Below are 22,957 nucleotides of genomic sequence, written 5' to 3'. Positions count from 1 at the left end.
GAGCAGGCAGGTGCAGCTCTGCCTTCCCCATCCGGGGGGAGACTCTGCCAGCCCCCACCAGCGGTGCCTTCACAGTGAAGAAAGAGGAAGAAGGGGAAGAGGGAAAAGCATCCAAGGGATCTGTTTTCTGTTCACCTGTCCATATGGATGGGGGGGGCGGTGAAGCAAGCGCAGACACGTGCAGCAAGCGGAATACGTCAATCAGGACGGATTTCTTCCAGCCGGGGAAGGGCCTCCGCGTCCTCCCGCAGTAATTTTCCAGGGCTGCTGACTGACTGGAGCCAGACAGCCCATCCCAGCCCCCTCATCCCTCCCACGGAGGGGCTGGTTGCATCATTTTGCCTTAAGAAATAAATAACCCCGGTGCCGAACCAGAAACTGCTTTGAAGGAGACCTTTATGCCAAGTACAGTGTGAAGCAGGAGTCTGGGAAGGATCTCTGGGCCAGAGGATGAGAGAATTTTGCTGGTCACTGATGAGCAGCAGCAGGGATGAACCCAGCTGTGGCTGTCCTGCTGGCCTGGCATCTCGAGGCTGCTTTCCTGACACAGTAAAACAACCTAACGAGGTTGCTCCTGCGAGGCAACAAGGGCAGCACAGCCTCCCTCATCAGATGGAGGGAGAAACCGGGACACGGGGAGAGGTGGTTCCTTGCTCCAGCCCAGCTGGAGCAGAGCCCCCAGCACAGCGCAGTGCAGCAGGACTGGCATACCCGCTGTCCTTGTAGAGCCCCTGGCACCAGCATGGTTCTGGCTCACTCCCCCGTGCAGACACACATGCCCCATCCCCAGCCCTTGCACCCCGTCTAATCCAGCCCGGTTCCCTGTTTGCTTCCGAACCAAGACCCGACCGCCCCATCTGAGGCAGGAGCACCCCCAGCGCTGGGGTCGCCAGTACCACTGTGGCACAGCGGCTCCAACAGCCCAGGACAAAACCAGTAAAACCAACACAGCATCCTAATCCAAACATCTGGGGAAAGCGGCATTGCTTTCCCCGGCTGTTCCCCAGGACTCCCAGAGATCTCCTCCTTCCCTTCAGCCCAGCTCGCTCCAAGCGCCCATTAAATGCCAGGCACCGGAGGCACAGCCACTTGAGGAAGGGATGCAGCTGCATCAGAGCTGACCCATGCAGGCGCAGCCCCTGCCCAGCGCCACGGCTCACTGCATCCTCGCCTCCAGGACTCTGCCTTCCTTGTGTAAATCAATTTTGATGGAAACAAAAAATAAATGAGTGATACCCCGTTCCCAGGAGGCTGTTTTGTTACGATGGATCACGGCCCCAGAGCCAGAGGTCCCGGGAGCAGCAGCTAGGGAGATAAAGGGAGGACGGACAGCTGGATGGCTTGGACTCCTGCCGTGAGTGGTACCCACCCCCACCCCGAAGTGCTGTGGACTCCTGGTACTACGGGAGAAACAGGAGCTGAGGTAGAGCAGTTGTGCGACGGCACCTATTTGGGACCCTGGAACGACCGTGCAATGAGTGAATGGATGAAACAAAACCAAAAGAACATTATTAGGAAGGAAAGGCATACATACATATATCGGGTGATTCATCCGAGCCATCCGGACAATCCTTTTCCCCGTCACAGCGCCAGCCCTTAGATATGCACGTAATCTGATCTTTGCATGCAAACTGTTTAGGGCTACATGTCTTCGGTGCTGGATGAGAAAAGAAATAATGATAATAAACAAGATCAGTTTCTTCCCAAAGACAAGTTATTTAAAAAAAAAAAATTTAAATTAAGGACTAGATTGCTTTTAGTTTGATTTCTTTCTAACGGCTCAGCAAAAGTTTTAGCCTGGCATCAGATCCATCAACCTTGCCCCTAAGGAAAGGAGAAAATTTAAACTGAAGCATTAATTACACTGCAAGAAAACAGGAACTGAGATCCATGATGCGCTAACAGATTTTAAAGATCATTTAACTTGGATGAATTAGCTCCTGGGAGCCAAAGGCGGTTTATTTTCTATGCTAGACAGTAAAAAAGACAGGGGAAAAAAATAAGAAAACCCAAATGAGAACAAATTAAAAAGTAACATTTTTAAATCACAAAGACAGCAGCAGCAGGATGGGTTCTCCATCCATCCTGCGCCCAGGAAACACACACGTGTACGGCCAGGGCGGTGCTCCCAGGGGAGGGTTGGCAACCCCAGCACCACCCTCCCAAGACACACAGAAATAAAACAAAGTCATAAGAAAACCAGCAGGAAAACCTAAAGCACAGAGCGCAGAACCGGCCTGAACCCTGGGGACGGGAGCAGGGCTGAGAAGAACCCCAGTGCCCCCTCCTCCGGGCGGCTCCAGACTGGGGTGCGCTCTCCCCCTGCCAAAACTGGCCCCCCTCAAGGAGGCTGGCTGCAATGGGGGGGGGTCACTGCACCCCCACCCCCGAGTGCAGGCTGCAATGAGGGGTCACTGCACACACCCCCAAGCACAGGCTGCGTGACTCCCCCTTTGCCAAAGGGTCATGGGTAGAAGGGAAGGCAGAGACCCTTGCCTGTCCCCAGCACTGCCAGGCTACACTTTGCCAGTCAGCAGGCACTGCACCAAGGTCTCTTTTGGCCAATCCACAGTGGCAGGGGCAACGCCAAACGTGAAAAAAATGTGTATGTAGCCATACACGTAACACACACAGGGTGGGTACCAGAGCCAGATGGCTTGGAGGTGATGCCAAGGCAGGGCGGGCAGCAGAAGTTCAGGTAAGAGCTGCAGTCGGGAAGGGTCAAATTGTAGTGAAGCCATGCCGGCTTTGAACCCGATCCGCTGTGTCGGGGGCTCCCAGGCGAGGGCCATTGCCCCAGCACACGGCAGAGCCTGGCACATGCAGCCCCACTGGCTCGGGCTATCTTCTTGCCAAAAAATGTGCTGCTGGTGCACATGAAATGCCAAAAAGCATTTCACTTTCTTCCCAGAGATCCAGCTTTCTGCAGCAAATGCTTCCACGCCGATTGCAGCTTTTGCTCTGCACAGCAAGCCCGAGCCCTTGGGAAGGCAGGAAATCTTGAAAACCTAACGTAACGCAACTGTGAATGTTCGTTAAGAGCAAAGGCAGTCAAACACATGCAATTCCCTAAACATTTATCTTGTGTCATCCCTGGTCTTCTGCTAAATTCCCTGCTCCAAGGATCCACTTAACTTTTTGCTCAGCCCACGGAAGGAGGGTCTCTGCATCTGCCTCGCTGCAGCTGCGCCAGGCAGCACCACAGGCAGGAGCTGCTGCCAGCGCTGCAGCTCATTTCACGCGTTTCATGACCCAGCTCGCCCTCAGGCTCCTGACAGGCAGAGAAGGTGCCATGATTTCTTGCCAGTTCCTGCCATGTGAAGGAAATGCCGCAGCCAGGTCCAGGCAGCTTCTGTCCGGTCTGCAGCAGGGATGTTGTGAGGGAAGAGGATGGGGAGGGTCCGGTCCCCAGTCTAAATCCCGGTTCCTAAAGGGTGGGAGGAAACTCTCCCCACCGTGTAACGATGCTAATTATCCCTCAGACCTACAAAAGGGCTTTGTTTGATGTCATTTGGTTGGATTGAAGAGTACCACCTCTTACAAACCTTGCTTCCCTTCTGTCTTTAAAGCAATCAGCATCAGTAACCTTGGAGCTGTTGCTTAGAGGGAAAGTCTCAACACCATGACAAGGAGCTCAGTGCAATCAAGATGGAGACTGGACATATCAAAATGGATGAAACATCCCCAGTTATGAGCAGATGCCTCCCCCTCCACCGCCCCCCCACACCTTCTTTAGGCGAGAGATGACATGGACACCAAGCCTGTTCCCTTCCTCCTGCAGGATGCGGCAGCGCAGGGCTGGGAGCTCAGGGACAGGCACCTCCTGCAACCAGCTCTCCTCCGAAGCCGGCTCTGCCGCCCCCTCTTCCCAGAGGAGCTCATCTTCCACCTCCATCTCCCAGCCACAAGCGTACCAAATGCAAGATTCATTAAGAAAACCACAGCAAAGAACCGACACTCCCTTGGATTTCCTGCTCTCCTGCATCTTCCCAGGTCTCCAGCAGCCACAAAGTGACCTACGGCTGCCGCAACCGCCCAGCCAACCGCAGCCAGCACCCAGGAACCCGCCGGGCCAACAGCAGCCGCTGTCTCCCCACCGGTTGAGCTCAGCTCCCGGCCTCTTACCTGCCTCCTGCCTGCCAAGGGGAGCGGGCAGATCTGCAAGAGGAGGGCAAACTCCTGGCAAGTGGTTCCCAGCCTGCTGCCCCATCCCAGCCGCTCACGGCCCTGCATTTACATGGGAGGAGAAACCAGAGCCAGGACAGGATCTTGATTTGCACTGGAGACACCAGTCCTGGAGCAGAGACGCTCACCAGCAGCACAGAAGATTGGCCTCTCACTCGAAGACGTCATCCCTAAGTACCAGTACCTACACCTTTGCAGAGCAGCCTTGTCTCCAGGGCTTGGCTGCACTCAGACTGCAACAAAGCAGGTTCTCCTGCCGCTCCCCCATGCAGGAGCAGAACACATGAGATTTCTTCCAAGTACTGACACATCACTCACGCATGCTTTGTCAGGCCACACACGTGTCATGGCTTTCCTCAAGGAAAGCCACCCGAGGACATGTACCCTGCTCACACCCACCCTTCTCAGAGGTGGCGATGCTCCAGCTCAGTCCTTCCCTTGGCACAGGCAGACCCCAGGGAGCAGTCCTGCCAGTCCTTGCCGCCGCAGGGCATGTTAACACACAGTAAAGCTGCACCCGAACCCAGCTCAAATCATGGGCCATCCCCCCTCCGCCATTCCCAAACACGAGGACAGCTTTGGCAGCATGAGGCCTCGTGGTTTCTAGAGCAGCTTTCGCACAACGGCTGCTGTGCCTCCGCGCAGGGGGAGAGAAGGAGATCGCTTCCCCTCTCGGCAGCCAGCTCTCCAGGCTCCTCGGCAACCCCACGCACTTTCTGTTCTTGCACAGCATGTTCCCAGCGAGTTAAATGGCCCCAGAGTAAGTGTTGAGATGCCTCAGTGCCAGGTGGACAATTAGAGGAGGTGTCTGTTAATGCATCCTTCACACGGAGCCAAATTTCTTTCCAAAAGCCAGGCGGCCGCACCAGCAGAAGCGGCAATGGCAGCAGAGAGCAGAGCTCCAGCTCCGGGTTGGAGAATAAAGGCGCCTTCATGCAGCGCACAATGGCCGGCTCAGAGTGGGGCCAGGACAGCTGCGAGAGCCATCCGCGGAAAACACGTCCCTCTTTGGCAGTCAGAGGAGAGATCCCTGCTTAAAAGTTAATTCAAAGGGGACAGAGGGGAAAAAACTGTACTAAAAAATGGCAAAAAAATGGCTGTTTGGGTGCAAGAAAGGGGATTCTTCTTCTCCCGTATGGGGTGGGAGCAGAATCCCCCAGCGGGGGCGTGAAGCCGCAGGCGGGTCTTCCCAGGTGGGACAGGAACCGAGAGCCCGGCTGCGCCTCCCGCCATCCCATGGACACGGGATGCTGGAGGCTTCCTGTTAGAGTGCAGCAGGTGGGGAAAAGGGCTGTTAAAGAAACACAACAAAATACATTTCATTTTTGCCTAAAGCAAGAAATTGACACTTCCATTTAAATGGACTATTTTAGGAGGCTGGTGAGCAGGAGGTCTTCACCTTGAGCAGAAACCAAATTAACTTCAGTGCACAGATGAGTACGGCATAAAAACCTAGATAGACTGGAAGCAAACCAAGAACTCCTTCCTTGAGCAAGTCTTACTTTCCTCTTCAGCCCAACTCCTCCCCTTCCTCTGGAGGAGGTGGCTGGCCGCTACTTTGCAAAGGAAACAGCGCTAGCCATAAATACAGACTGGAATGAGCGTGATTTGCAAAACAGATGTTCGGGGGGGGGGGGGGGGGGGGGGGGGGGGAAGAACACACGAGAGAGAGAAAAATAAATGCACTCCATATTCCTCCCAGGTCTCCGTCCCCAGCTACCCCATCCCCTCCATGCTTGCACACCCCATCTTGCGCAGCGAGGAGCCTGCCAAAGCACACACCTCCTGCGCTGGACAAACAGAGCCAGGCTCACCCTGCACCCGGCGCCGGGGCGTGCAAGGAGTCTGCAAACCCGCCTGGCATGCGGCCTCGGCAGCGAGCGGCAGCTCGTCCTGCGCCGGCCAGGATGGATGCAGCAGCCAGGTCCAAGGGGCAGCAGGGAGCTGGTGGTCTGCCCAGCAGGGAGCCAGTGGTCTGCAGAGCCCCAGCCAGGCACCCCAGTCCGATGCTCCCAGCTCCCAACACCACACGTGCACGCTTTGCCTCAGCAAAACAAAAATCTGCCAGGTTGTTCTGGAGGGCAAAAGCCAGGCAGGAAACCATCGGACCCCAGAGCAGGGGAGACAGCGAAGCCCCAGTGAACAAAGGTGGCATCCACCAAGCTCCAGGTCCGTCGAGCTCACCACCATCCCAAGCGTGTCGGCACGATGGCTGTGCCAGCACATGCCAAGAAGGCTTAACGCACGCCAAGGCACAGGGGAAGCTGCTGCTACGATCTGCTCTGCTCCCAGTTACTGTTTTGGCCAATTTTTTTGGCTGATTACCTTTCTCAGGGGAGAGCCTGAGAGCCAGCTGAACATCACATCTTCGTCCCACTGTCCCTCCTCTTCACTGTCCCTCTCTGTTGACTCAGCTCTCAAGACATCACTTGGCCAGAGCATACCACAACTCCAAGACTGCTCTCCCCAGTAACAGCTGAGCCCGTGTCCCCTGCGGGACCCCCCCAAAGCGCTGGCACGCAGTCCCATGGCACCAAGCTAGAAGATCGTCCAAGTCACCCAATTAACCAAGCACAAAAATCAGAGTTACCTTACACTTTCATTTTTCTCCCCCACATCGTCCATCCTTTGTCCTTGAATTTCAGAAAAAACACGATTTGTTCCTTTTCTGTGCTTTCAGGACTCTTCAGATTTCCCAGAGTTTCTCTGCAGCCACGGGACACCAGGAAAGGATAAAGCACGGAGGCACACACACCCCTCAGTTCTTTCGTGCTCCCTTGGTCCAGGGTCTGTGACTTGGTACAGAAGCCATGAGGCTGATGCTAAAACCCCAAATCCCCACAGGGGCACAGCACAGTGCAGAAGTTTGTGCAGAATTTGCAAGCTGACAACTAATGTAAATTTGCCAGGTCCTTTGGCTCCAAAAAGCTAGACAGGGTAATAGAGACATTTAAAATAACAAAACCTAAAGTTTGTAGGCACATTTTTTTCGAGAGGAAGGGGAAAGGAAGGTTTATTTGTTTGTTTTGCATTTAAATACAAGATCTCTAAACAGTTCAAATGCATTTTTGCAATTCTTCCATCCGGCCCCCTCAAACGGGAAGATTCAAACCAGATCCGCTGCTCCATCCCAGCCACGGCTTCCATGAATGACGTTGCTGTGTGCTCCCGGCCATTCCCGCCGGAGAAGCCGCAGGTATGCGCGGCTGGGCTGAGGGGGAGGGGCCCATCCAATTTTTAAGTAAATATTGACTTTAAAAATACATTTTTTTCCCCTTTTCCTTTCAAGTCTGCCTATTGCATCTAAATCACAAGGCATTAACCTTCTTTAAAAAAAAAAAATGACAATTTTGAGAAGAAAAGCCCGCCTCTGCTTTGCCAGAGAGATGTTTGAATGGCAGCAAAACACCATTCATAGGAAAGGCTCCAGCTGGAAAAGCGCGCCCCGGCCAAGGATGAAGGCGGTCAGAAGGGCTCCTGAGCGGGTTTGCTGCAACTCGCCTGATTTTTAGAAACACCAAGGAGGCAAGCTGAAAACAACAACATAAATCCAACCAAAGAGAAGCACCGGCAGAGCCCCCAACTGCCGCTTTGGGCGCTGATCCGGCACACCCCGCAGAGTGCCGGCGCCTTCCCTCATTTTTCATCTCTGGCTTCTGCTTGTCTCCCCCAACCTGATGGGGGGATGCTCTTGAGAACCAACTGGAAGCTCCTGTCCCATCTGCCCCCAGCCCCATCCCCAGGCACAGTCAGGGCCATCACCCCACGCATCAGATCCTGCTGCCCGGGACAGGCAGGATGGGTTCCATCTGCTGCCCAAGAGCTGCCAGATTTGCAGGCAGCCCCCCCACCCCAAGGCCACACCGAGCATTTAAGCACTCAGTGAGGAGCCCATCGCCCCGCCGGGGACAGCTTGGCCCTCAACCCAGCTACTCCCAGAGGCCGACTGCATGCCCAGACGGCCCCTTCCCACACCGGCTGTGCAGGACCACGCTCTGCGCACCCTCCCATCACCCACCCGGGCGCTCCCCATAGCAAGGGACACCCATCCCTCCCCACTGGCATGGGGGATGCCAGGGCAAAGACTGGGAGCAACTCAGTTCCTGCACCGGGTACCCTGGAGTGCACCAGGGAGGGGGAGCCCAGGACCCCAACGTCCACCACCTTGTCCCCAGTGCAGAGGACAACCCCAGCTCCCGGCTCCCTCCAGGCAGCAGAATCCCCACGGCCAGGGCAGGGAGAGGCAATGCAACCCAAGGGCACAAGGGAGAAGCCTGAGCAGAGCCCTCGGCACACACTGCCCCAAAGAGCCCCAGCACCCCAGGGTCTGTCCCCAGCACCCACCCAGTGCAGCCCCCTGACACCTCCACCACACGCCCCAGGACAGGATTTCCACCGGCTGCAGGACCTGCCACCACTGCCTCCCAAACTCAGGCAAAGGAGGAAAGGGGAGGGAAGACCAGGGGGAGAAGGACGGTGCATGGGCAGGGGGGCAAGAACGTGCCCCTAACAGAGGATGGAAGATGGAGGCTGCCCAAGAGCATCCATCCCCGGCGGGGAGGGGGAAGGGGAATAAAATCATATTGTGGCTCCCAAGGGTTGCTTTCATCCCCGACAGCACTGTGGTCACCTGACTTCAAACAGATCCAGGGGGAGACGATTTAAATGCGAACATGCATCAGGAAATCTGGACTCGATGGGAGGAATGCACTCCCCCCCCGCCTGCCCAGCCCCTTCCCCTCCCACTCCTCAGGCTCCGGCAGCTCCACCGCCTTCAGATGAAATGCATTAAAAAAAAAAAAAAAAGGAAAAAAAAATTTGCATTTTAAACCAAATTCAGAAGCTGGGAGATCTGCACTGGAGTGCGATCCCCCTCGTCCCCCTCCTGCCTCCGGCCCCACAGAGAGGTCTGCAGAAGAATGAGCTGAAAAATGGCAGGAGATGGAACTAGATGAAACGAATCCACAGCATTTTTCAGAACTGGAAAAAAATAAGAGCCTGATCATACAAAATGAGGTGGGGAGGGGCAGAAGGGGCAGGCTCCAGCCATGAAGTGGAGGGTGTTTCAAGGAAGAATCATGCTTTTTTGATTTACTTCTCTTTTTGTAGCTTATCTGCAATTTAAATGAAAAAAAAAAAAAGAAAAAAGAAAAAAGCATTTGCAGCCAAGAAAAAGGGGCTTAAGTCCTCTCGGTGCAGTTGGACAGGCTGTAACCATCCCTGGCCGGCGGCCATCCCTGCCAGGGGGATACCCCGCTCCTCCCGCCACCCCTCTGCCAGGGCTGGCCCTTCTCCTTCCCCAGGCGAGGGATGGGGAGGGGGCAGCGGCTGCGGGTAGGAGACCCCACCAGCCAGGGGGGCTGGTGCAGAGGCCCCCCCACCTCCTCTACCTGCTCAGAAGGTTTTATTACCTGTATTTATTCTAGCAATAAGAAGTGGGATGTTTATACCCTCGGCAGTTGAGAACCCAAACAGAATATTGTGTTCTGCACTGGAGGCAGTTATTTATGGCTTGTGGCTAAAGCTGATAACGCTTCCTCCAGAGACCTGCCTGCATTGTGCAATAAAGCAATTGCACATTACAGATTAATAGGCATTTCATCTGGACAGCTGAATCAAGGGGCAGGACACTGCCGGAGCTCAGCAGCGGAGCCTGGGGCCGAACGCAGCCCATGGGGGCTTTGCTGGGGGCAGGAGGGTGCTGCGCTTCCTCCTGCCTGGGATGGGCATCAGCTCGCCAAGGCTTTCAAAGTGCTGGAGCCAGGCCAAAACCATTGGCCTTAATTCATTAGTCAACTCAATTTTGCTGGCTTCGCAAATAAGGACTTTGTCTGAGAGGGGGAAACGGAGCAGAGCAGCTATTGTGCCCCGGGAGCGGGCAGAAAGGGCCCTTTGAGAGGACACTGTGCCGGAATAAAAGTCACTTTTATCCCAGAATAATTAGCGTGCTCTGAGTACACTAATTATTCCAGCATAAAGGGACTTTTATTCTCGAGTAGCATGTCTGCATGGGGAGCTGCTCTGGATTCTGGTCCACCTGCCTGTGTGAACGCAGCCCCCACACCAGGGACAACCCAGCCAGCCCTGGCTTGTGGGGACCATGGATGTGGGGACCCACCGGCCACCTTGGGGTGGCCACCCCTGCAGGTCCCAGCCAGGGCGCACCAGGGGGTCCCACCCCAGCCGAGGCAGGGAGAAGTCCCCGCGCCTGCCGGGCCAAGGGACTGGGTCAGGTTTGCTCAGCAGCACTCCGCTCCCAGACACCCGCTCAGCTGTATTTTAAGAGGTAAAGGGGAAAAAAAAAAATCCTTGGCATGGTGAAATGTCACATCTGTTTGTAACTGGTAAAAATTATTGAAGAGGAATCCGGTATGGTTATGTCTGCTCTGATGCTGCATCCCAGACGCTACACTACCCCCTTGGCATCTCCACCAGGGCGACTCAGCTACACCAGCAATGAACTGCTCGCCCGTGGCAGCCCGGATGCTCCAAGGTGGTTCCTGTGGCTCAGGGATCCTGGTTTGCCTGGTTTTACCTTCTGCAAGATGCAGAAAAAGATTTGCTTTAAGATTTCATGCAGCTGAAAGGACACGGGGCTGGGCCGAGTGGGTTTCGAGGGATGATAGCATCGGAGCAGCTGTGGAAGAGAAGACCAAGCTAGTAAGTGCAGCACTAGGCTCCAAATCCGCTCTTCCATAGGGAAAACACGCTCTGGGATGCGAGAGGAGACGCTGAGCAATTCCATCTGGAAGGGCCAGCGGCAGCCGGGGGCTGCGGTGGGAAGCGGGGCCACGGTGTGGGCACCCACCCAGGGATGCTGAGCTGGCTTGGGGCCACTGGCCCTGCCAGGAGCAGCCCCCAGGAGCAGGCAGGGGACGTGTCCCATGGCACAGACGAGGCCAGGGGCCCACAGACATTTCAGCTGATGTTTTCAGGATCGGGGGAGGAAATTGCTCTCCTTGGAAATAACCCAGGAATCGCGGGTCCCCACTCAGGGGCAAAGGCAGCAGCCGTCCCCAGGGTGGAGGTGCAGGCACAGCCCGACTCTCCGCACGGTGTTTGCCCCCGGCACCCCGCAACATCTGCCCAGACCACTGGGAAGGCGGCTGCTGCGGGAAGTATTAAACCCAAGTGCTTCCTTTTCCAAACAATAAAAAGGCACCATGACACCGTGGCGCCGAGCGCCGGGAGGAAACCCTTCGTGGCCCTCTTCCAGCTCCCCTCCCCATGCCGGCTGCCCGAAGGGATGCGGTCCGGCACCAAGCCAGCACGCGCACCTGAGGAAGGATGGGGCCGCTGCAAACGCCGCACACTTCAGGATCCCGCTGCCCCCGAGGGTCAGAGCCGCCCTCAAGTGTCATGCATCAGCTGGAGCTGCTCTCCTGGCCGCAAACCCAGCCAGGTACGGCCCAGGGGCATCGCCACCAGCAGCTGGGGACAGGCAACATGCTTGTCCCCAAACGAGGCTGCTCCAAGCAGCTGTGGGTGGGCACACGGAGGCGGGTGGGCACCCGCCAGCAGCCCCACCATCAGCAAGCTGGTCTGGCGCCTGCAGAGCAGAGAGGGGCAGGGCAGGCAGCGGAGTGTACTGCTGCTCCCCGGTGCTGCAGCATCACACTCATGGCACGAGCGTTTGCATCCACGTGCAATCCTTTAGGCCACAATATTCAAATTCTGAGCACAGCACGAACAGAAAAATCATCGGGCATGTCCACAGGGTGCTGGCGTGTGCCGCTGCAGCATCGAGGGGCTCTGCCCCCCGGGGTGCAGCAAAGCAGAGGGAGGAGACACCAGGAGGGACTCAGCCCCAAAGAGCCTGACGCAGCGGCACGAGGTGCAGGCACCCCGGCGCAGCCCATCTCACCAGCGACACGAGCGGCAGAGACACTCGACTGTTCATCAGCTACAATGAACCGCTGTGTGAATCTGGGACCCAGCGAGCATTCAGTCCCCACACTCAGACGGCTGCAGCGGCGCCTGCAAACAAAGAGCTGCACCATATTAAGTAAATGGACTAGATTGATGCGTTTCAAAGCTCTCGGCAGATTAAAATAACAATTTGCCTGGCAGCCCACAGCAAACAAAACCCAGCCACCCCCAGCAAGGCCGGGGCAGAGGAGCAGCAGCATGATGGCTCAAAAAGCCTTCGTCCCCCCCAGCTGAAACCCTCCTCCTCATTCAGTCACCAAGGGATGGACACCAGAGCCCCGAGTCCAGCAGCAAGTCTAAAAGCAGCAATTACTTCCCTCACCCCGCCACGCCAGCAGCCCCTGTTATTTACCAAGCGAACCCCATTATTTACCAAGGGCGGTCCACCTCGTCCTTCACCTGCCCATCACCAGCTCACGCACCAGGATGCGACTGTCAATGCCTGCCCATCCTTGCCGTGGTCTCATTTGCAGAAATGGCATCTTGCAAGAGGCTAATTAGTCCGCTCAATTAAAGATGCAACTTCCAACTCAATTAGACTCCCTCCCAGCCATCCGCAATTCCCACTGATGCCTCAGTCCACACGTTTTGGACATTACAGACCTGGTCTCACCTTCCCCGCAGGCTGACACTCCCCAGAGCCGGGGCTGCTCTTCCCATCCCTCCCCTCGGCAGCACCTTGAGCACGATCCCACCGGAGAAGCCCTGAGCTGCCAACAGCTATCCAACATTTCAGTTGCCAACCCCACAAGCCCTTCGCTTCAAGCAGTGCTGGGACAGTCTCTGGTCCTGCAAAGCATCTGCATGATTGCAGCTCTAGGCTGCTCCGTTCCCCTGGCTAAGAAAGGACATTGTGAGTCTATATTTAGCCCTAGAAATGGCTGGACTGCATTGGGGAAAGCAACCTTGCACAACAGAATAACATCCAGCAAAACAGTCCTCACGGCCCACCCAGTACTTTTCCTTCTTAAAATAAGTGGCACAGAGTGAAGAAAACAAGAAGTTTGAGCCGAATTAGAAAATGCCGAAAATATTTGCTGCTGCTGCTGCTTGCCGCTAGCAGGTCAGCCTGCCAAGGTACATTAAATAGAAGTGACTGAAAAGTTAAGTCAACAGCAAAACCTGGTCTGTAAATAGCTTGAGCTGGTCTTGCACTGGCTTGCAAAATTCAAAGGAGAGGAAAATGCATCCCCTCGACAACAAGCTGCAGCGCGGATGGAGCCGACACTCCGTTTGGAAGAGCCAGCAGAAGACGGCGCCAGACGCAAAACGCCAGGCGCTTGGCGAGACCCCGGCACGTGCCTCCTCCAGCCCGGGTGCTGCTGGGCACCCCAGCTGCCCACAGGGTCCCACGCAGGGTGCAGCAGGCATGCTCTGCGCCCCCTGAGATGGGAGCACCATCCCCACCCCCCCATGCGCATAGCACTCGGTCCAGCACCAACGGTGCTGGGTGCTCCCCCAGTGCAAAATAGGGCTCAGTGGCCTCCGCTGGCTCTCCTCTGCATGGCCTCAATGCAAACGGGGCCCAGAAATGCACACACACCACCCCTCCAGCCTGGGGAACAGCAGCTGCTTCACTTAGAGGACACGGCAGGATCCTGGGGAGCAGCACACCCACAGCAATGGCAGAGAGGGACAGGCCGACAGAGGGACCCCATCCCGCAGCTCCCGGTTGAGGGCCGAGCCTCCCCACACGGAGAGGGACATCCATGGGAACGCAGCCAGACGCGCTCTCCGGGAGGTGACAGAGATAAAATTCAGTCCAAGCACAAGGAGAGTCTTGTCTGCCTGGCAAAGCAGGGACCACAGGAAGGAAATGGGCAGATGCATCCACCGCTCGCCAGCTGAGTCAGCTGCGCGCCGCCATGCCTGGGAGCTGGCACCATCTCCAAGGAGCCCATTTCCCAACCCTGGGACCACTGGATTCATCAGAATAATTCAGCTGAGCCCCGCAACTTGTTGGGATGAGCTGGGAGCAGAACAACTTTGCGCTTGGCCAAGGCGCTGCCCAAGGCACCAAAGGCAGGTGGGTGGCTCTCGGAGAGGCACAGCCCCCTGAATAGGGCTGTGGGTCGGCCAGGGGGTCTTGGGGACACAGAGCAAGGATTTTATCTGCGGGGCTGGCACAAAGAAGGTGCTCGATGCTGATTTGGGAACTGAAATCACTTCAACGCCTGGAAGAGGAACCTCCTGCTCCATGACAAAGCTGTGGTCTCACCCGCTGGTTACCACCACGCTAATCATGCCGACTCAGCAGGACCATGGCACAGCCTGTCCCACGCTGGGTGCTCGACGGCTCCCGAGGGCCCAGCCCTTACCGCAACACCCCAGGCTGTCCCACAATTTCGGGAAGCACCCTCTTGCACCCCCTTCTCAGGGCAAAGGGCACTTCCAGAGGCACGTGGTCCCTGCGCCGTTTTGGAAAGGCAGTTCGGGGCCCGAGCTGGCCAGAGTCTTACTGAAAGACCATCCACGGGGAGCATGGGAAGTCATCCCAAAGGCACAGCCAAAATCCCAGAGCGCCGTGGGTGGTCACAGACATGGGCTCAGCTCCTCCTGCCTCTCAGGGCATCAGTGCCAAACGGGGCAGCAAAACTCCCAGCTATGGGTACCTGTCCCCACAAGAAGGCATCCAGCGGGAGCACATGGGCAGCCCCGCTCCCCACAGAGCTTCCCCAGCGCTCGCGAGATGGTGGTAAGACCTCGTCAGCAGGATCCACCTGACAATGAGAGCAGCTCCCTCCTCTCCGCCACCGGCTGCTCATGCTGCTGCTGCACAGGAACGAGCCATGCAATAACACACTGGCAGAAGCACGGCACCAGGCAGTCCACGGTGCACATGAGCACTGTTCTGCAGACCCCAGCATGCCCAACATCCCCACCCAGCTGCCACAGTCACCTCTATGAACAGTGATGATGCTCCTGGTTTCTGCCCAAAGGGCTCCTCGCCCTCACTCTGCCCCATCCTCAATCACCCTCCCCAACCTCAGCCCACAACTGCAGCAAACACCAGGAGATAACCGGGATGCTACTGCAGCCCTCGAGTGGCAGCCAGGTCCCCCTGCACCCTCCCAGAGGGGGAAGGAGAGGGGCTGAGCTCAACCCACACACAGTCCTTTCCCAAACATCCTCATGCCAGACAGCGGGAAGACGGTTTTTGGAGCCAACCCTCCTGCCTTGAAGCAGCTCGTGTCACCACCCTGTCCCCCCCAGCGGCCTCAAGGACTGCGTTTCTGGGGTCCCCACGTAACAGCTATTTTACGCAGCTTTTCCCTTGTCTCTGCTTTTCCACTCTGACCCTGCTGTTTCTGCGAGGGAGGAGACGGGGATGCCATGTGCAGCAGAGTGAAGTCCACGCCGGCCGGTGTACCAGGCAGGCAGGCAACCAGCCCTGCCCCGCCGGGGAGCCAGCCACATCGGACAGCCATGGATTAAGCCCGGGCTGGTGGTGAAGAGGAACCAATGAACACCAAAGCGGAGTCAACTCCTCCAGAAGAGGAGACTCCGGGGGCCAGAGCCGTTGAGGAACAGGGAGGACCAGGGCGGTTTTTCTCCCCATCAGCCCGACTGGTACTCTACACCAGAGAAAAAGCATCACCAGCTGGAGGGCATGAGCAGCCCCCGCTCCTTCCCGGTTCACAGGGTCCCACAGAACACATGGAAACAGCACGGAGAGAAGACATGGGGCAAGTGGTAAGGCTGAGACACCAAATATGAGGGGGACACCACAACTGTTCCCACCTCTGTGCCACCCACAGCACCTCAAAACAGCTTTGGAAGCAGTGAGAAGGCAATGCCTCGGTTTCACCCCAAAACAGGCAGCGCTGATGGGCTTTGCCAAGGATGCTCCACTGCTGCCCCATCCTCTTGACGTCAGTGCACGTCACCGGACAGGGAACACGCAGGACGGGGGACGGAGCCCAGCCCTCTCCTCTGGACACCACAGCAGCACCAGGGCACGCTGGCATCCCACAGCACCTTCCATGCAGGGGCAGAGCCCCACAGGGCTCCCAGGAACTCCAAGCTCTGCAGAGAGGAGGGTCTTGCTGAGATGCTCCACGCAGGGGTGCCAGGCACCCTCCCCTCCCCGCCATTGCACGGAGGAGCCCCCAGCCGGTCCCCATCGGCAGTCCCAGTCCCTGTGGCAGCCCCTCTGACAGCTCCTGCCTTCTCCTCCCAGCAGCCCCCAAACACTCCCCTCTTCACCTTTGCTGAACCCAGCATGGCTCTGGACATGTCCACACATGCCCAGGAAAACAGTGTGCGCGCGCACGTGGGCACACGCACTCCCCTCACGCGCACGAGATGCACCAGACCACCAAGGCAGCAAGAAGGAAGCACTGCACCGAAACACTGCAGCCACCCTTAACCACAGGTATTTCCAAAACAGAAGCGGGGCAATCCCTGCCTGCCCTCACTCCTCTCCCAAAGGCTCCCCAGATCTGCCCGCCGAGGCAGCAGGACCCAGGGAAGCTCCAAACCACCCAACAAGTGGCAGAGGAGCTCCGGCAGACAGGAGCTGCACACCGGTGCCCTTTGTCCCCCTAGAAGAGCTTCCCCCCACTCCCCGCCCCACTGGCTGTACTTGCTCCCCCTTCTCCTGCAGCCAAAGCCAGGAACAAATGAACAGCTTCTAGAGCTGCAACCGAGGCAGCGGTTTGGGGGTGCAAACCAAGGCAGTGGGTGTGGGGAGTTGGGTCTCTGGACAAGGACAGGGACCCTGCACCCCACTTCCAGTGGCACCCGGGAAGCACCGGCTCCACCACGGTTGCCCCAGAACCCCACTACACTGAGCTCACCCCTGCCTGCAGCAGGCTCAGGCAGTGGGAGACTTGCAGCCAGGGAAACCAGAGCCCGGCCCAGACCACTGGGGCCAGGGCACCAGCTCAGGTGCCACCAAGGTGCCACCTTCTGCTTCCCAGCCAGCCCAGCTGCAACCCTGCTGCAACAGGGGCCTTTGAGAGCCCCCTCCACATCCTCCCACCACTCCTTCCCCAGCAATCCAGAGGACCCCTCGCCCTACTGGGCTGCCCAAGGCTCCATGGGGCTGGAACAGCACCTCACTCCCAATGCCACCCCCAAGGGGAGCCCCTTGGGAGGGGAGCGTGCCGCTGGAAGGAAAGGGCATCTCTGCACTGGCTTTTGCCCCACTCCAGCTCATGGGGTGGGGAAGAGGATGGAGGAACTTCCCTCCAGCACATCATCATTCTGCACCCTCGTTTCCAAAGGCAACGCAGCTTATGCAATGAGTGATGCCTGTCCCTCCCGCCCCCACGAACTTCTGGATCTGGTGGCTGCTCCGAGCCACCATCGAGCAGGGACAATGCCTCCAAGACCTGGGGTCCTCGAGAGTGGGGCAGGAGCAGGCAACCCCGGCAGGCTCAGTTGTTAACCACCACCTGCACTGCTGAGCCTGCCGAGTCGGTGCCAGCGGGTCAATCAACCCTGCACTAACGACCACACGGGCATCAGCTGAGCAGGGGTGGCTGTGGGGTGCCACGAGTTGCTCTGCTTCTGCCGCCTCCCTTCAAGGGACACTAATTAAGCGCCTGGACCTGCAGCGGGGCAAGGAGGGGCTGGAGGGATGGAAACCGCAGGCTCCAGCCTCCTGCAGCCCCAGACACTAATCTGGAGCAGGGATCTGGCATTTGCCAGAACCTCCACCATCCCTCTGACCTGGTGATGGGTCAGGTGCTGCTGCTGCCATGACACCAAATGCCAGCTACTTCACCTGGTTCGCTCCAAGGTGGGCAAAGAAAGGGGACAGAAAAGCCTTCCCAAAAAAACCCTCGCCAATCAATTGCTCCAGTCTCTCACGTTTGCCAGGCTGTTCCCATCTGGACAGAGGGAATCTGTAAGAGGAAAGCTGAGAGAGCCAACTCGGAACCCCCCATATCTCTGCTTTTAAAGGGAAAAACAGCCTCCTGCCCCACGCATTCAGGCATTGCAAGGAACTTCACCACCACCGGTTCCCGGCTCGTTCGGCTGCCAGCTCCTAAACGCACTCATGCTGCCAAGAGCAGCCCCTTGTACATTCAAAAGCCTGGCCATTGAGCTGACGAGCTCTCTAAAGTATTTACTGAATAGATCAATAAGAGCAGGGAATGAGACGTGCGCAGCTTGGAAAAAAGCTGCTGGCAGGGGAGGCTGGACAGACAGACGGACAGACAGTCCCATCGCTGGGTAAACATTTTCCCAGTGCCACCAGACCGGCCGCAGCCAAACTCCGCAGCGGGGCTGTCGTGCCTTCAGGAGAAGCAGCCCCGGTTATGCAAGAGCGGGAGCAGAGGGCAAGGCCGGGCTGTCACGGGTGTCCCCAGAGAGCAGGGGGACCCCAGCCCCCAGGGACCCCCGGCACAGGCTCCTGCAGCGGTGCCAAGTTCCAACTTTCCGGCCTGACTGCAGGGACAACTTTGGATTCCAAAGGAAAATGGGACGGCAGGCGGGCTGAAAGTCACCAGAAACTGGCAAAGAAGAAGAAAACGGGGAAAGCGAGCGAGCGGCCACCCGCGGCTGCGGAGGGGGACGGGGGGGAGGCGCATCCCTTCATTGCGGCGCAGCAGGGGGGCGCGGGGAAGGGCGGCCGGCGGGGAAGGACGCGCCGCCCGAGCCCGCTCCCGGTGCCCCCCGGTCTCCCCCGTCCCCACCGCGGCGCGGCGGGCCCGGGCTGCGCCCGCTCTGCTTTGTCACGGCGGCGCTGCCCGCCGCGGCGGGGGACGCGCGGCGCCTCCCGCTCCCGCCCCCTCCCCTCCCCGGCCGAGCGCTGCGGCCCCGCCGGAGCCCAGTTGCTCCCGGCCCCGCGCCCCCGACAGCGGCCGCGGGGCCGCGCAGCTGCGGCGCTCCCCCCGCCGGGTGTCCCCGCCGCCCGCTCCGCACCGCTCCCCGCAGGGGGACCGGGACCGGCCCCCGCCCCGCGCGGCCCCGGACTCACCTTCGAGGGCGCGGGCGGCGGGCAGGGCCAGCAGGGCCAGCAGGCACCCGGCGAGGGGCAGCAGCGGCCCCATGCCGGCGGCTCGGCGGCAGCTCCTCACGCCGTGCTGCCCGCGGGGCGGCGCGTCCCGGGCCCGCGCACCGACATCCGCGGAGGGAGGGGGCGCGGGCGGGGGCGGGCGGGGGAGGAACGGGACGGGACGGGGCGGGGCGGGCGGACCCTCCGGGCTGGGCGGCGGCGGCGCCGGGGGCGGCGGGGCGGGGGCGGGGGGCTGCGCGCGCCGCCGCGGAGGGATGGATGGAGCGCGCGCCGCCGTCCGCCTGACGTCACCGGGCTCGAGCCGCCGCCGCGCGCGGGGCGGGGGGGGGGCGCCCGCGCGGAGGGGGGGGGTCCTACGCGGCGGCCGCGCGGCGCGCATGCGCGTGCGGTGGCGGGGCTGCGCCCCCCGGCCGGGCCCGGGGGCGGGGCAGGCCTGGGGATGGCCATGTCAGGGTCTGCCTGCGGCACCGCGGGTCCCGCGCCCACGCGTGGTGCCGGGGGCGCATCCTGCGGCACCGTGGTGCCCGGACCCTGGCGATGCCCCTCCAGGCCCCTGCCCGTCCCTGCCGGCGATGCCCCCGCAAGCTCGGGGCCGTCGGGGGTGGTCGTGCTCCGCGGGCGGGCGGGCGGGCAGCCCTGCTGCCCTCTGCCAGCGTAGAGACGCCGTTGGGGATCAAACACGGGACGGAGAATCAACGGCTCCCGGGACGGGAGAGCTGGGCAACAGCCGGGACCCGCGGGCGGCGGGGCCGGACATGGGGTGCTGCTGGGCGGTGGGGCCGGGGCCGAGCCAGCAGCCTCGTTTTGCCTGCACCCGGCAGGTCCCTAGAGAATCCATGGGGAGCAGGACCGACGCCCAGGGCAAACGCTCAGGCAGCACCCAGGGGCCCTTCTGCAGAGGAGGGGGCCCACCAGGGTCCCAGAGCAGCCGGACCTTCACCGTCCCCCGGAAATCCCTGCAGGAGGGAGCAGAGCTTAGGACTGGGGGACAGGGGAGCAGACCCCCTGTCAGCGGGGTCCCGCTGTCAGCAGGGCCGGGTGCAGGGCTCAGCCGCGGGGCTGGGTTTAGCTTGCCCAACTTCAACTCTCGAGGCAGAGCTGGTTGCCCACGCTCGCCACCAGCGCCTGGCGATGGGCTGGAGGCACCCAGCTCTGCCCCATAAGCCCACCGTGGCAGAGCCCTGCCAGCCAGGGCCAGCAGCTCCATTCCCAAAAAACAACCTCAGTTCTCTCGTCTCACCAAAACATCCTTTTCCCTGCAGGGAACGTCTCATCCTGCTGCGGACGTTTGGTAATGAGTCTCTAACCGTAATCTGCGTTTTTGGCTGGTCCGGGCTGGGGCCACGCTGCCAATAATTGCAACATTTTAAAAGGCCCCAGGATCCAGCTGGCTCCAGGGCCCCAGACATGACCGAAGCTGCAGGGGGGCCGCTGACCAGGTTGGGGTCTGGCAGCCTGGACCCCTCCCTGGGCCAAGCTGACTGACAGCCTTTCCCTGACCACCCTGTATCTTCTCTGGCTGCGGGTCCCCATGGGGCTGGCTCACTTCTGCCACCCCAGGAGAGCCCCTCATCGCTCCCTTGCCACCACAGCTGTGGCTATGATCTCAGAGCCAGAGCCGTGACGTCATTCATCTGCCATGCCACTGCCTGCAAGGGGCTGAGGCCAGGTGCCGATGGGGGGAGATGGGGAGCAGTGCAGGCACCCATCATCAGGCAGCTGCCTGCAACCTCCCCTCCCCCCCCCCCCCCCCCCCCCCGAGCAATGTCACCTGTTAAAACAATGATGTCACATGCCTGCCCCCACCCCACCCCACCCAGTGAGGCAGCAGTGCTGGCAGAGGTGGGGGGGGAAGCAGCCCAGAGGCGGCCAGCCGCGGCGGGGGCGGGGAAGGACTGGTTCGGGCTGCTGCTGTGCCAGATGTTTGCAAGGAAGGTCCAGATGTTCCTGGGAAGCCACCCCTGTAGAAGGGCTGGCGGGGGCACAGGCAGGGGATGCCCCAGGTGGTGCAGGGGGGGTCCAAAGGGCTGCCCTGTGCCCCCCACTACTGTGCCAGAGGCCCCGGAGGTTGCGCAAGCCCTGTGGAGCAGAGATGGCCGGGATGGCTGCCGCCACGCGCTCGCCAGGATTCCTCCCACGCATGGCCCCCAGCCAGGGCCCGCCCGAGTGGCTCCACGCAGCCCCCTCTCCATGCGCAGCCCCCTCCCTACATGCCCCCTGCCCTGCGGGCACTGCTAGGCTCTGCTGCCCCCCAGGGCAGTGCACCCTGTGGCCCCTCAAAGCTGGCAGGACGAAGGCCATTGCTGCCCCTCACGCCCCTGGAGCCTTGCAGGGGTCTCGCTGCAGACACGGGCGGCTGGGGAGGGGGATGCCAACACCGGGTGCCCTGAGGCCACCCCTCTCCGGCGCTAGTCAATCATTGAGGGTCCTGCTGCAAAGCCCCTCCTGGGTAAACACGCTGCCAGGCCTTGTCCTGCTGCGGTCCTGAGCCCCCACAGCCAGAGCAACAGGTGGAGGGACGCCTGTGATGGGGTCACCCAGATGCTGCCCTGAACCGGGATCTGGGGGGGCTGAGCAGGGCCAGAAAGCCCCTTCCCAGCCCCCGGGCCCAGAGTGGCCGTGCTCCTCTGGGGATGCTGATCAGCCCCAAACCGTGCCCCATACCAAGGGCATGACAGGGCTGCCTGGGGCTGGATCTGCCCCACACCAGGGCGGGGGTCCAGCCTCCCAGGGGACCCCAGTGCAAAGCAGAGGCAGCGGATACGGGGCCAGGCGCAAGCGACGGGGGGGGGGGGGGGAGACGCCCTGGCCGCGGGGGCCGCGCTCACGGGGGGAGGCCCGCGGCCCCGGACACATCTGATGCTCGTAACGGCCACGAGCACGAAGGGTTCACAGGCGCCGCAGCGTGAGGAGCGATGGGGGGAACGCGGGGACCCGACCCCGGGGCTGCGCACCCCGGGGCTCCGCACCCCGGGGCTCCGGCGGCGGCCCTGCCCCTGGACCGGCCCCGCCGCCCCGGGACCGACAGCCCCGGCCCCCGCCCCGCCCCGCTGGCACTGGCGGTGCGGCAGCGCCCCCTGGCGGCTCCGAAGTGGCCCTGCCCGGTGCGGCCCCCTCCGCTCCGGCGAGGGGTGTCGGAGTGGCCTCAGGAGCACCCCGGGGCGGGCAACGGGCCCGTCCGGCCCCCGAGTGGATACCCCCCGTGCAGCGAGCCCCCCCCCGTGAAATGTGACCCATCATGCCGTGAGCATCCATCCCCATGCAGCACGCCCCCCCGTGCAGCGAGCACCCCCTAACGCACCCTCCTGCCGGGACCCCGCTCATGTCCTCGGGCCGGGCCGGGCCGGCACTGGCGAGCGCAGGCGGGAGGGGGCATAGCCTGGGACCGGCTGCGGGCTCAAACTCCAAGATAGGGACATGGGCTCAGACCGTGGGGCGTAGGTACAGATCAGGACCATCAGCCCAGCTCTGCCCTGTGGGGTTGGGGGTGCCTGGCACATGCTCCTTAGCAAAGGGCCGCGACATGGACACGGGGCTGGGGTGGGCACAGCTGGGGCTGCCCTGGCCCAGGAGCATCCCTACAGCTGTCCCTGGGGACGAGTGGTAGGCTTGGAAGAGCAGCAAGGCAGTGAAGTCCAGCCATGGGGCAGGTGGGGGGGGCCTGATATGCGGCAGGAGCAGGGCCGAGGGTGGGTGTCAGATATGGGGCAGGTGGGGGGCATGTGTGGGTGAGGGCAGTGGATAGATAGGGGCTGATATGGGGCAGGTGTATGGCGGTGAGTGGGTGGGGGCAGGCGTGGGAGCAGATGGTATGGGGCAGGTATGGGGTGGGGAATGGGCGGGTGGTGGTATGGGGCAGGCACAGGGCATGAG

General features: G+C 60.3%; 1 protein-coding gene across 3 annotated transcripts in view; it reads right to left on the bottom strand.

The window, feature by feature from the left end:
• The window catches only part of LRP1 (LDL receptor related protein 1), a 92,889-nt gene extending 73,741 nt beyond the window's left edge, over positions 1–19,148 (bottom strand). For 2 of the 3 annotated variants that reach the window (XM_076360434.1, XM_076360435.1), the window contains exons 1-2: positions 19,046–19,148; positions 1,535–1,657 (exon numbers count right to left, since the gene is read on the bottom strand). In XM_076360434.1, the coding sequence (XP_076216549.1) occupies positions 1,535–1,657; positions 19,046–19,118 (196 nt within the window). In that variant the 5' untranslated portion in view covers positions 19,119–19,148. The remainder of the gene's footprint in view (positions 1–1,534; positions 1,658–19,045) is intronic. The other variant, XM_076360436.1, reaches the window with a different exon arrangement.
• Positions 19,149–22,957: the final 3,809 nt, after the last annotated feature.

This window comes from Aptenodytes patagonicus, chromosome 27 (genome assembly GCF_965638725.1).
Source record: "Aptenodytes patagonicus chromosome 27, bAptPat1.pri.cur, whole genome shotgun sequence".
NCBI lineage: Eukaryota > Metazoa > Chordata > Aves > Sphenisciformes > Spheniscidae > Aptenodytes > Aptenodytes patagonicus.
Note: the sequence above shows the minus strand (reverse complement) of the source record. Positions and strands in the feature narration are given on the sequence as shown.